This window comes from Anoplopoma fimbria, chromosome 3 (assembly GCF_027596085.1).
Source record: "Anoplopoma fimbria isolate UVic2021 breed Golden Eagle Sablefish chromosome 3, Afim_UVic_2022, whole genome shotgun sequence".
Lineage (NCBI taxonomy): Eukaryota > Metazoa > Chordata > Actinopteri > Perciformes > Anoplopomatidae > Anoplopoma > Anoplopoma fimbria.
In genome coordinates, this window is record NC_072451.1 from 84,571 (window position 1) to 99,326 (window position 14,756).

At 43.9% G+C, this 14,756-nt stretch overlaps 1 protein-coding gene across 1 annotated transcript; it reads left to right on the forward strand.

Annotated features, from left to right (window-relative positions):
• The first annotated feature begins 1,390 nt into the window (after positions 1-1,390).
• LOC129115995 (cadherin-7-like) lies at positions 1,391-14,522 on the forward strand. The gene is made up of 11 exons (XM_054627143.1): positions 1,391-1,624; positions 1,925-2,219; positions 3,030-3,149; positions 4,177-4,344; positions 5,838-6,025; positions 7,073-7,323; positions 7,409-7,545; positions 7,882-8,003; positions 9,068-9,185; positions 9,733-9,978; positions 13,984-14,522. Exons 1-11 carry the CDS (start codon positions 1,391-1,393, stop codon positions 14,520-14,522), a joined length of 2,418 nt encoding a protein of 805 aa, XP_054483118.1.
• Positions 14,523-14,756: the final 234 nt, after the last annotated feature.

Consider the following 14,756-nt stretch of genomic DNA (forward strand, 5'->3'; position numbering starts at 1 on the left):
CTGTATCTGATTACCTGTTATTCAATCTATAGTGACACAGTTTTACACAGCCTTGATCTATGTTGTACTGCTGTGTCTCTTTTCAAATGTTCACTTCATCCTCCCGGACAGATAATAAAACATGTGACGTGGTGATCTTGGACATGTATGTTCCTTCAACAAAGTTCAGGCTCCTGTCTTTATGCTAAGATGCCTCCTGGTCCTGTTTCCTCCATCTCATCTGAGTCCTCCAAACAGGTCCGGTTGTCCAATCACCATTAGAGCGACTGGGCCTTAGTCCCTCACTCACTCGTCGTCATCATGTTCATCATCTGAGCCAGTTGGAGATTAATCATGACACCCATCTGTCTTTCCACACTCCTCTGGCACTGCCTCCTCAGGATGGGTACGGTGCAACATGCCAATAGAAAAACTAGAATCAAAACTATTAATACACTAATGCCTGCTTTTACCAATACGGCTCTCCATTTTCCCAACATTTGGTCTAGCCAATCCCATAACCATCCCAGTTAGTTGGTTGTTTGGGTTAGTTAGTTAGTTAGTTAGTTAGTTAGTTAGTTAGTTAGTTAGTTAGTTAGTTAGTTAGTTAGTTAGTTAGTTAGTTAGTTAGTTAGTTGGGTGGGTGGGTGGGTGGGTGGGTTGGTTGGTTGGTAACCTTCAATCAGTGTATGAATGGGTGTGAATATGTGAATGACACAGTAAAATAACTATATTTCTCCTTTTTCTTCTGTTTCTCTCTAACTCCTTTATCACCTCCTCCTGTGTCCACCATTATTGTTCTTCCTCCTGGATCTGGAAGGTCTCATTTGCTTTTTTAGGTGGAACTGTTTCTTTCCTCAAATCGGACTCCTTGTTGGACAGTTTTAACATCTCTTCGTTGGACAGTTTTAACGTCTCTTCGTTGGACAGTTTGACGTCTCTTCGTTGGACAGTTTGACATCTCTTCGTTGGACAGTTTTAATGTCTCTTCGTTGGACAGTTTGACATCTCTTCGTTGGACAGTTTGACGTCTCTTCGTTGGACAGTTTGACGTCTCTTCGTTGGACAGTTTTAACATCTCTTCATTGGACAGTTTTAACGTCTCTTCATTGGACAGTTTGACGTCTCTTCATTGGACAGTTTTAACGTCTCTTCGTTGGACAATTTGACATCTCTTCGTTGGACAGTTTGACGTCTCTTCATTGGACAGTTTGACGTCTCTTCGTTGGGCAGTTTTAACGTCTCTTAATTGGACAGTTTGACGTCTCTTCGTTGGGCAGTTTTAACGTCTCTTCATTGGACAGTTTGACGTCTCTTCATTGGACAGTTTTAACGTCTCTTCGTTGGACAGTTTGACATATCTTCGTTGGTGTCTGTCTCTACAAAGATGATCTCTCTCTGGTGTCTGAGCATGCTCAGTGTGTTAGTGCTGTCACTATGGGAGGAGCCAGGCTGTGAGGCGATGACCCTGAACTCCGTCCTCCTTCGTCAGGTGTCAGGAAGAGGATGTGATATAGGACAAAGACGAGGAAAAGGAGCAGCAGGAGGTGTCCACTGCTACCAGAGGAGGAGGAGGAGCTGGGTGTGGAACCAGTTCTTCGTCCTGGAGGAGTACACCGGAGATGAGCCGCTGTATGTTGGGAAGGTACAAAAACACTCTAACATTGATTCTAAAAGTCTCTGATGGTTAACTTGGTTATATCTTATGATTCTAAAAGTCTCTGATGGTTTACTTGGTTATTTCCTATGGTTTACTTGGTTATTTCCTATGGTTCTAAAGGTCTCTGGTGGTTTACTTGGTTATTTCCTATGGTGCTAAAGGTCTCTGGTGGTTTACCTGGTTATTTCCTATGGTTCTAAAGGTCTCTGGTGGTTTACTTGGTTATCTCTGACAGTTTACAATGTTTTTGTTGACGATTTCCATGGTTGCCTCTGGTCCCTGCAGATCCACTCCGACATGGATAAAGGTGACGGCCAGGTGAGGTACGTCCTGAATGGTGAAGGAGCGATGTCAATCTTCACCATCGATGAGAACACAGGAGACATTCATGCCACCAAGAGGCTGGACCGGGAACAGCAGGCATACTACACCCTGAGAGCGCAAGCTCGAGACCAAAATACCAACCTGCCTGTCGAACCTGAGTCCCAGTTTGTCATCAAAGTCCAGGACATCAATGACAATGAGCCCAGGTTCTTGGACGGACCATACACCGCCAGAGTGGCTGAGAGGTCTCCAGTAGGTGAGTCTGAACACCTGCAGACTAAATGTGTGGTTTTGTTTGGCAGAGTTAACCTGTTGACACTGATCTAGAACTTTATCAGATGAGAAGATATGAAGTGATCAGGCACTCAACTGTTCCCAATATAAACATTTCTGTAATGTAGGTGAAAGGAAACAAGAACACAAACATCTTCAGTAGATTTTCTAGAACCTTTACAACAATGACTTCAGTTGACTAAATGTCCAATGGATTGTTTACTTTTATCTTATTTAGAGATGTTTCCAGCCTGCATGGCATTATGGTCGAGGTCCTCCAGAAATGCTCTCATCTCAAGTTTTCTGCATGCAGTATAAATGTGTTGTTTCCACCTATTCTAAATGGTTTGTGCACGATGGGCTCCCTTAACAGTCTTAAGATTGGATTAATGTGTAAACCCATGATTTCCCCATAGCAGACATTTCATTGTAGTGAGACCATTTTTTAAAACTTGATGTCACTGAATAAAATGTGTCGGTGTTGAAGAGGGTGGAGCAGAACATGAATCCTCTATTGTGACGGCGTACAGCAAACATACAGCAAAAACTGACAGAAGAGATGAAACTGGATTCATTTGAGAAAGATTGGCTTCTCATATTAAAGAAGAAACATTGTAGTCTGTTCATGAAATAGAATTGACTTACTTGAACTTAGTGGAAGCTTGTGGAGGACTCTGAATGAGTGCACAGGCAGAGTATGCGTGGGCTTTAAATGAGATGCTTCCATGTTTTTAAGGAGGTACTTTGTAAGTTAAATAATTTTATTTTTACTGATGAAGATGTTTCTCTGCAGGTACGTCGGTGGTGACGGTGATGGCAACAGATGCTGATGATCCCACTTATGGAAACTCTGCCAGACTGGTTTACAGCATCCAGCAGGGTCAGCCATACTTCTCTGTGGAGCCAAAGACCGGTTAGCACAGCACCTGAACACAACAGCTGAACACACCTGAGCGCACCTTAACACACCTTAACACAACACCTGAGTACAACACCTGAACATACCTGAACACACCTGAAAACAACACCTGAACACACCTGAACACAACACCTGAACACCTGTGTGTGTGTGTGTGTGTGTGTGTGTGTGTGTGTGTGTGTGTGCGTGTGCGTGTGTCTGTATGCGTGTGCGCGCGTGTGTGTGTGTCTGTCTGTGTCTGTCTGTGTGTGTGTGTGTGTGTGTGTGTGTGTCTGTGTGCATGTGTGTGTGTCTGTGTCTGTGTCTGTCTGTGTGTGTGTGTGTGTGTGTGCGTGTCTGTGTGTCTGTCTGTGTGTGTGTGTGTGTGTGTGTCGCGTGTCGGTGTGTGTGTCTGTGTGTGTCTGTGTCTGTGTGTGTGTGTGTGTCTGTGTGTGTGTGTGTGTGTGTCTGTGTGTGTGTGTGTCTGTGTCTGTGTGTGTGTGTGTGTGTGTCTGTGTGTGTGTGTGTGTGTCTGTGTGTGTGTGTGTGTGTGTGTGTGTGTGTGTGTGTGTCTGTCTGTCTGTCTGTGTGTGTGTGTGTGTGTGTGTGTGTGTGTGTGTGTGTGTGTGTGTGTGTGTGTGTGTGTGTGTGTGTGTCTGTGTGTGAGCTTTAGGCTCAGTCTCCTTCACTCTAAATGCTCCTTTTATTTTAGCTCACAGTTTCATTAGTCAGAGGTCACATGATGTTTTCCAGCTCACTGAAAGACATGTTAGAGATCAACCTTCAGTTGAGGAATGATGTATAAAATCACTGTGTGTGTATATATATATATATATATGTATATGTATATATATACATATATATATGTATATATATACATATATATATGTATATATATATATATATATATGTATATATATACATATATATATGTATATATATATGTATATATATACATATATATATATATATATATATAGAGAGAGAGAGAGATAGATGTACATAAAACATGTATTGAACCTGAGTCTCATCTGTCCTGCAGGTGTAGTGCGGACGGCTCTACCTGACATGGACCGGGAGATGCGGGACCGTTACCTGCTGGTCATCCAGGCCAAAGACATGAAAGGTCAGATGGGCGGTCTGTCAGGAACCACTTCGGTCACGGTGATGCTGACCGACGTCAACGACAACCCGCCTCGCTTCCCCCGCAGTGAGTCTGACCTTTACATATGACATCGTAGAAACCCGGACAGGTGACGCGTTACACCTCTGTGTCTCCCCACATTGACTTTATGTGGACGGGCCACAGAGGCATATTAATTCAGTTTTCAAATGTATTTATTCAGCCCAATATCACAAATGACAAATTTGCCTCAGAAGGCTCTACAATCTGTCCAACATATGATATCCTCTGTACCAGGACCCTCACATCGGCACAGGAAAAACTCCCCCAAAAAAGGAAGAAACCTGAGGTAGAGCAACAGAGGAGGGACCCTCCTATCAGGAATACAATATAATATAAATGTAGAATAGATGTCATGTGACCAGGATGAACAAGGACTCAAGGATCATTTACTGTCATTATGCAGCGCAGGGAAGCACACAAAATGCAATTGAAGCCCATTTTCAACACAAGAACAACATGACAAACCAAACCAAAACAGTAGAACATTCCTGGACTACATTTTTTAATTTGTGTCGTAATAAATGTAAACAGCAGCAATAAAAACACTTCTCTGTGCAGATAATATGGCCGACATCTGAAGCATTAAAAACATGAAAGCTACCGGCTGCCGCACATACATGCAAGTCATTCATATGATATAAATGATTATAATAAATATAATAATGGTGCCAGTCTGTATACGTGTGTACCTGTATACACCTGTGTACCTGTGTGTTTACCTGTGTATACCTGTATGTACCTGTATAAACCTGTGTACCTCTGTTTAACTGTGTACCTCTGTGTGTACCTGTGTGTTTACCTCTGTACCTGCGTGTGAGCCTGTGTACCTGTGTGTTTACCTGTGTATACCTGTATACACCTGTGTGAGCCTGTGTTTTTACCTGTGTATACCAGTGTGTACCTGTATACACCTGTTAACCTGTGTGTTTACCTGTGTATACCTGTTTGTACCTGTCTACACCTGTGTACCTGTGTGGGAGCCTGTATACCTCTGTGTTTACCTGTGTGGGAGCCTGTGTACCTGTGTTTTTACCTGTGTATACTTGTATGTACCTGTTTACACCTGTCAACCTGTGTGTTTACCTGTGTATACCTGTGTGTACCTGTATACACCTGTGTGTTTACCTGTGTATAGCTGTGTGTACCTGTATACACCTGTTAACCTGTGTGTGTACCTGTATGTACCTGTGTGTTTACCTGTGTGTACCTGTATACACCTGTGTGTACCTGTATGTACCTGTGTGTGACCCTGTGTACATATGTGTATACTTTTATTTACCTGTGTATACCTGTGTATAACTCTGTGTACCTGTGTATCCCTGTGTGTATACTTGTGTGTATACTTGTGTACCTGTGTGTATACTTGTGTGTATACTTGTGTACCTGTGTGTATACTTGTGTATAACTGTGTGTACCTGTGTGTATAACTGTGTATACCTGTATGTATAACTGTGTATACCTGTGTGTATACCTGTGTATAACAGTGTGTGCCTGTGCATGTACCTGTGTCCCTACAGAGAGCTACCAGTTCAGGGTTCCAGAGTCGGTTCTGGTTTCAACAGTGGTCGCAAAGATCAAAGCTCTGGATCTGGATGTTGGTCCAAATGCTGAGATGGACTACAGGATCCTGGATGGAGATGGACTGGGAACGTTCAGGATCATCTCTGATCCAAACACACAAGAAGGACTGGTCACACTGCACAAGGTACTGGTCCATTTCCAGCGTTGGCTGGTCACACTGCACAAGGTACTGGTACATTGGGAGAAGTTTCTGTGTTTCCTTTAAGAAGATACTGGTTTCCTTTTTGCAGGTACTGGTTTTCTTGTAGCGGGTATTGGTTTTCTTGTAGCAGGCGCTAGTTTTCTTGTAGGATGTACTGGTTTTCTAATTGGAGCAACTGGTTTCCTTGTAAAAGGTATTTGTTTCCCTGTAGGAGGTACTGTTCCCTTGTACCAGGTACTGGTTTCCTTGCGGAAGATACTGGTTCCCTCCAAGCAGGTACTGGTTTTCTTGTTGCAGGTACTGGTTTCTTTGTAGGAATTACTGGTTTCCTTGCATAAGATACTAGTTTTTGTTGCAACAGGTACAGGTTTACATGTAACATACTGTTTTTTTCTTGTAGGATGTATTTGTCTCCTCGTTGGAGGTACTGGTTTCCCTAGGAGATGGTATTTGCCACATTATAGAAGGAACTGGTTTCCTTATAGCAGGTACTGGGCATGTTGCAGAAGTGACCGGTGATCAGTTTCTTAATGTCCACTTCTTCTTAAGGACGATCATTCTCGTTTTGGTTTGATGTGCTTTTACTCCATGGATTTCAACAAGCAACCCTCTGATTCCAGCTCTCAGAACATCCAAACATCAGAACATCTGAGCTCTGAGCTCTCTGCCTGTTTGATCATTGCGTTAGTCTGCACACTGCTCCAGCAGCTTCCTGGATTATTTTGGTGTTTTCTGTGACGGTCCCAGTGGAGAGTCCTCTTCTGTGAACAGCTGCTGTTTGTTTTACATTTAGAGTTATGTCAGGGATGCATTGAACACAACATCTGTTTTCCCAATTCAAAAGCAGAATCCTCTCTACTCTGTTTGGTTAAGAATCGTTAGACATATTTTAGTTGTGTAAGTCATGTCCTTTTAAATCACACTTGAAGAACTCTGTATGAGACGTTTTATCTCCACATGTTGAGATAATCAGAGAATAGAACATCTACAAGCTTTGTTCTTTTGCCCTCCCCTCTCTCCTTCCTCCAGACTCTGGATTTTGAAACCAAGTCAAGCTTCACGCTGTGCATCGAGGCGTCCAATCGTTACGTGGACACTCGTTTCCTGTCCATGAGTCCGTTCAGTGACGTGGTGACAATCCGACTGCTTGTTGAGAATATGGACGAGCCTCCAGTCTTCTCTTCTGTCGGTTCGATGCTGATCTCAGAGGCAGCTGCAGTGGGAACTGATGTGGGATCAGTTTCAGCTCACGACCCCGACACCACAAGCAGCCCTGTCACGTATGAAACATCGTAGTTTACACAGAGTCCACAGCAGTAATGATGTTTTAACGTTAGTAAATCCTTTACCACTGTGTGTCTGCAGGTACTCTATAGACAGGAAGTCAGATGTGGACCGTTACTTTAATATTGACAGAAGTTCAGGTGTCATCACAACAGCCAGACCTCTGGACAGAGAGATCATCGCTGTGCACAACATCACCATCCACGCCACAGAGAGCTGTAAATCTTCATGCTAAGCTAAACTAGTTGTCCCCCCTGGTTCCAGTCTTCATGCTAAGCTAAGCTAGTTGCCCCCCCTGGTTCCAGTCTTCATGCTAAGCTAAGCTAGTTGTCCCCCCTGGTTCCAGTCTTCATGCTAAGCTAAGCTAGTTGTACCCCTGGTTCCAGTCTTCATGCTAAGCTAAGCTAGTTGTCCCCCTGGTTCCAGTCTTCATGCTAAGCTAAGCTAGTTGTCCTCCCTTGGTTCCAGTCTTCATGCTAAGCTAAGCTAATCAGGTGCTAACTGTAGCTTCATGTGGACTAGCTGACAGGTGTGTCTCTGTGTGTCTGTGTCAGTGGATCAGTCTCAGGTGGGGAAAACTACGGTTCTAGTCTCTGTGACAGACGTTAATGACAACGCTCCAAGCTTCGCCGTCGAGTATGAAACATTCGTCTGTGAGAATGCCGAACCTGGGCAGGTAGGAATCTACATCTGGTGCTGTTTGTTACAACATAAACCTTTTTACTGCAGCGTTTATAACTGATGTCAAATAATAACATTATCCTCCTATTGCTTGAAGGATTTGCTTCACTACATTGAACATAGTAGTAGTCTTTTATCTAAAGGTTGTTTTATTCTCTTTTTGAGAATACATGGGAGAAACACGGATCCATGTGTTAAACAAAGCAGCCTTGTATTAGAGGAGAAACTCCCCAAAAATATAAAACTTAAACTGTATAACATGCGGACTGTAGGAGCCGGGAATTTAACCGCCAGCCTTGTGGTTATAGGATAAATATAAATATAAATATATATATAAATATATATTTATATATATTTATATATACAGAGACACAGAACAGAGCTGTGAACAAACTGTTTAAAAATTATGCTAAACTCTTATTTGCTGTTTACCTAACACTTTTAAGCGTAAAGGGAAGTAAATGCTGCTGCAGATGTGTGACTCATTCAGTGCCTTTGAGCTGCTGTCACATGACCATTATCAGTCCGTCACATGACCATTATCAGTCTGTCACATGACCATTATCAGTCTGTCACATGACCGAACTCAATCTGTCACATGACCGGAGTCAGTCTGTCACATGACCATTATCAGTCTGTCACATGACCGGAGTCCTTCTGTCACATGACCATTATCAGTCTGTCAAATTACCAGGAGCACTAGGCCTGTTTGAGATGAGCTGTGGCTTCAACAGTAGCTGATTGCAGTCCAGCAGCTTGGAGTTGGCTTGACAAAGGTGGAGGACTAGGTTTCTGGTTAGGTGGTCTGGCTCATCTTAAACAAGCCTACTACGATGTCACATGACCAGGATCATTGATGAAATATGTATTGATAGTTTCAGATCATACTTACATGACTCCATGGTGATGATGTGAGCAGGACTCAGATGGATTTCCTCTATGTTGCAGCTTTAAATCTCTGCATGAACTCAGGATTAAACTGTAAGTGAGTTAAAACAAACAGTGTCATTTTGTGCCAGCTGACCTTTTCTTTTATGTGTTTGAACTTTGACCTCTCAGATCATTGAGACCCTGAGCGCTGTGGATCGTGATGAACCAGAGAACGGACATCACTTCCTGTTCTCTCTGACCACCAAGACTGCTGGGAACCTCAAATTCACCCTGAGAGACAATAAAGGTGCAGTCTACCACGAAAACCAAACTAATCATAAATGTCTAAAATAACGAAGCCCCAGATACATGAGCATGTAACTCTGTGACGGCTGGATGGAGTCGACACAAAGCTCTTCACTTTCTTCTCTGTGACCTGAGAACGATGTTAAGCGATGTTCTCAGGATGTTCTGCTACACCAGGGCGCTTTTACCAAACTAGAAACATAAGGGACAAAATAACCCTGAGGAACCCTACCAGTGAGAACTGATGCTGTCATCAGGATGATCATGTTGCTGTGTGTCTGCTGGACGTGTCTGTAGGCCGCTGGTTGATCACACGTTAACACTCCTTTAAACGTTGAAGAAGAGAACCAGCAGCAGGAGACCGATGTTAAAGAAAGGCTTCTCTGGTTGACTATTATATGATTAATATTATTTATCAATATTATGTCATTTTCTGGATAAAAGTCTGAAAATGGGTCGAGTTGAGTCAGTTATTTTAAAGTTCTGCAGGTTCTTCAACCTGGTGGCGTCCCTCAGCTGTTAACATCTGTCCGTCCGTCTGTCCTCAGACAACACGGCGTCCGTTCTTACTCAGTCTGGTTTCCTGCAGCGAGATCAGCCGGTCCACTTCCTGCCCGTCGTGATTTCAGACAGCGGCCGTCCGTCTCTGAGCGGAACCAACACGCTGTCCATCACCGTCTGCGACTGCGACGCTGACGGAAACCGACGCTCCTGCAGCCAAAAGACTTCACCGCTACTGATCGGACTCAGTGCTGCTGCCGCCACCACCCTCACCTGTGTCCTCTCACTGCTGGGTGAGACCTGAGACACAATCAGGACGGCACCCACTGAAATGACAGCACCCACTATAATGACAGCACCCACCACCATTATTCTGGGAGGATAATACCATTATTCTGCGAGGGTGCTACCATTATTCTGGGAGGGCGCTACCATTATTCTGCGAGGGTGCTATGATTATTCTAGGAGGGTGCTACCATTATTCTGAGAGGGTGCTACCATTATTCTGGGAGGGCGCTACCATTATTCTGCGAGGGTGCTATGATTATTCTAGGAGGGTGCTACCATTATTCTGCGAGGGTGCTATGATTATTCTAGGAGGGTGCTACCATTATTCTAGGAGGGTGCTACCATTATTCTGAGAGGGTGCTACCATTTTTCTAGGAGGGTGCTACCATTATTCTGAGAGGGTGCTACCATTATTCTGGGAGGGTGCTACCATTATTCTGCGAGGGTGCTACCATTATTCTAGGAGGGTGCTACCATTATTCTGAGAGGGTGCTACCATTATTCTAGGAGGGTGCTACCATTATTCTTGGAGGGTGCTACCATTATTGTGACCCACTGAAATGACAGCACCCACTATAATGACAGCACCCACCACCATTATTCTGAGAGGGTGCTACCATTATTCTAGGAGGGTGCTACCATTATTCTGGGAGGGTGCTACCATTATTCTTGGAGGGTGCTACCATTATTGTGACCCACTGGAATGACAGCACCCACTATAATGACAGCACCCACCACCATTATTCTGGGAGGGTGCTATGATTTTTCTGAGAGGATGCTACCATTATTCTTGGAGGGTGCTACCATTATTTTGGGAGGGTGCTATCATCATTCTAGGAGGGTGCTATCATTATTCTGGGAGGGTGCTATCATTATTCTTGGAGGGTGCTACCATTATTTTGGGAGGGTGCTATCATTATTCTGGGAGGGTGCTACCATTATTAGATTAGATTAGATTAGAAAAACTTTATTTATCCCAAAATGGGCAATTTCGTTCACAGTTTCCCGTCTCACATAATAAATTACTTAATAAAATAAATACAATAAATAGCAATAGGAGATAGACAAAAACATATATCAAAGGCAGTCCAACACACACATTTAACTCACAATTCATTTCAACCCGTCAGTAACAACCACCCTGCCCCCGGAAACACCCAGCAACACTGGTGTGCTCTCCACCTACTCCTGACTTTTGTCATCATTTAGTAACCTGATGGTTGCAGGGATAAAAGAGTGGGAGTACCTCATTGTTCTTGTCCTGATTGAACAGTAGCGCCGCCCTGAAGGCATTAGTTTAAATTCTTTACTGAGGACATGGTCAGGCTGACTGATAATGCATTTAGCTTTCTGGACTGCTTGTTTGTTCCACAATGAACTTATGCTCTTGAGCTGGATGCCAGTGATCTTAGAGCAGATCTTCACAATTTTATTTAAACTATTCATGTCCTTCACTGACAGACTTTTAGTCCAGCATATGAATGAAAAAGTTAAAAGACTCTCAATAAAAGATTGGTAAAAAATTCTCAAAATAACTTTAGAGACACTGAAAGAGTTCAGCATTCTCAACAGGTGAACTCTTTGTTGTCCCTTTTTAACAATTACCTCAGTATTTGGATGAAATTTAAGCTGGTTATCAAATACTGTGCCTAGATATTTGTAGGTGTCTACAAGTTGGACTTCCTCCCCATGGATGACACTTGGTTTGAGCGCTCCCTTCACTTTCCTAAAATCTATGACTAGCTCCTTTGTTTTTTCTACATTTAGATCTAAGAAGTTGTTATCACACCAATTAACAAACGATGTCAAAGCAAGGCCATGGCTGCAATGTGGACCTTGGAAAAGGGACAGCAACGCAGTGTCGTCTGAGAATTTAGCTAGATAACTTCCCTGTTGAGAGGACCTACAGCTATCTGTGTACAAAATGAACAACAGGGGTGAGAGTACGCACCCTTGAGGTGAACCAGTATTCGATGTAATGGCCTGGGACAAGTGTCCATTTACAGAGACCCTCTGAGTTCTGTCTGTTAAGAAGTTTAAAAGCAACAACAGTATCTGATGGGGTAACTCAAACTCAGCAGCTAGTCTCTCAATTAAAATATGTGGCTGCATCTTATTGAAAGCAGAAGAAAAGTCTGCAAATAACAATCTAGCATGAGATCCAGGCTTTTCTAAATGTTTATACATTGTGTCTAAAAGGAAGAGTTTTGCATCATCTACACCTTTCCCAGTTTGATATGCAAACTGCAATGGGTCAAGTTTACCACTGACCAGGGACATGATTTCATCCTTAATAATTTTTTCAAAAATTTTCATTACTAAGGATGTAAGTGCTACTGGTCTGAAGTCTTTTAGCTCTTTGGGATTTTTTGATTTCGCTACTGGTATTATAGTGGAGCTCTTCCATATCTGAGGTATCTGGCCTTTCTTAGCACACATATTAAAGAGTGGAGTAAATACCACACTGAGCTGGTCAGCACAGTAACGCAGTGTGCGTTATCCTAGGAGGGTGCTACCATTATTCTGAGAGGGTGCTACCATTATTCTAGGAGGGTGCTACCATTATTCTGAGAGGGTGCTACCATTATTCTGGGAGGGTGCTACCATTATTCTGCGAGGGTGCTATGATTATTCTAGGAGGGTGCTACCATTATTCTGAGAGGGTGCTACCATTATTCTAGGAGGGTGCTACCATTATTCTAGGAGGGTGCTACCATTATTCTGGGAGGGTGCTATCATTATTCTTGGAGGGTGCTACCATTATTGTGACCCACTGAAATGACAGCACCCACTATAATGACAGCACCCACCACCATTATTCTGGGAGGGTGCTATCATTATTCTGAGAGGGTGCTACCATTATTCTTGGTGGGTGCTATCATTATTCTAGGAGGGTGCTATCATTATTCTGGGAGGGTGCTATCATTATTCTTGGAGGGTGCTACCATTATTTTGGGAGGGTGCTATCATTATTCTGGGAGGGTGCTACCATTATCCTAGGAGGGTGCTATCATTATTCTGGGAGGGTGCTACCATTATTCTAGGAGGGTGCTATCATTATTCTAGGAGGGTGTTACCATTATTCTGGGAGGGTGCTACCATTATTCTGCGAGGGTGCTATGATTATTCTAGGAGGGTGCTATCATTATTCTAGGAGGGTGCTACCATTATTCTAGGAGGGTGCTCCCATTATTCTGGGAGGGTGCTACCATTATTCTGCGAGGGTGCTATGATTATTCTAGGAGGGTGCTATCATTATTCTAGGAGGGTGCTACCATTATTCTGGGAGGGTGCTACCATTATTCTGCGAGGGTGCTATGATTATTCTAGGAGGGTGCTACCATTATTCTAGGAGGGTGCTACCATTATTCTGGGAGTGTGCTACCATTATTCTGGGAGGGTGCTACCATTATTCTAGTAGGGTGCTACCATTATCCTGGGAGGGTGCTAGCATTATTCTAGGAGGGTGCTAGCATTATTCTGAGAGGGTGCTAGCATTATTCTAGGAGGGTGCTACCATTATTCTAGGAGGGTGCTACCATTATTCTGGGAGGGTGCTACCATTATTCTAGTAGGGTGCTACCATTATTCTGGGAGTGTGCTACCATTATTCTGGGAGGGTGCTACCATTATTTCGGGAGGGTGCTACCATTATTCTGGGAGTGTGCTACCATTATTCTAGTTGGGTGCTACCATTATTCTGGGAGGGTGCTACCATTATTCTAGTTGGGTGCTACCATTATTCTGGGAGGGTGCTAGCATTATTCTAGGAGGGTGCTAGCATTATTCTGAGAGGGTGCTAGCATTATTCTAGGAGGGTGCTACCATTATTCTAGGAGGGTGCTACCATTATTCTGGGAGGGTGCTACCATTATTCTGGGAGGGTGCTACCATTATTCTAGTAGGGTGCTACCATCATTGTGACACACAGTCATGATAGCACCCAAATACTGACTACCAACCACCTACAGGCACCTCTCGATTCGCTCCACTCTTTCCTGCTTCCATAGGTGTTGTCATGGTGACGGTTGCCCTGAGACACAGGAGGAGGGAGCCCATGATGGACGATGAGCGAGACATTCGTGAGAACATCGTTCGTTATGATGATGAAGGAGGAGGTGAGGAGGACACCAAGGCCTTCGACATGTTCGCTCTGAGACACCTTAACGAAACAAAACAAACGTGCCAAGACCCTGGCATCCACCCGCCGGGACTTCTCACCAAAACACTGGAGTATGAGATGGATAAGAACCGGCTGTTCCAGGACTTCATCAGGGACAGACTGCAGAAGGCAGACCTTGACCTGACGGCGCCCCCCTACGATTCTCTGCAGACCTATGCCTTCGAGGGCAGCGGGTCGGCCTCCGAGGTACTCAGCCCATTAAACTCGTTAAACTTGTTTAACTCATGGAGCTCATTAGATTCGTTAGATTCCTTAGATTCATTAGAGTCCGAGCAGAACTACGACTTCTTGAAAGAGTGGGGGCCGAGGTTCAGGAAGCTAGCAGACCTTTATGTACACAATGAGGAAGGCGAGTTTGCCTCATAGCCCTCAGACTGCAGCAATCACAAGGGGACACTTGGACAGGTGTGCCAATACTACAGGTACAGGTTGAACTTCCTGTTTATCTCTCTGTGCTGTCTTTATCTTTGTTGTCTGAACTGGATATGGATCAGGATAACATGTGGATCAGGATCACAATCCATCTCAGGTCACCAGATCTAAAGCTGCCTTGCTGAGGCAGAGACAGGAGTTTTCGTAACACCCAGCATGCTGTGGTTG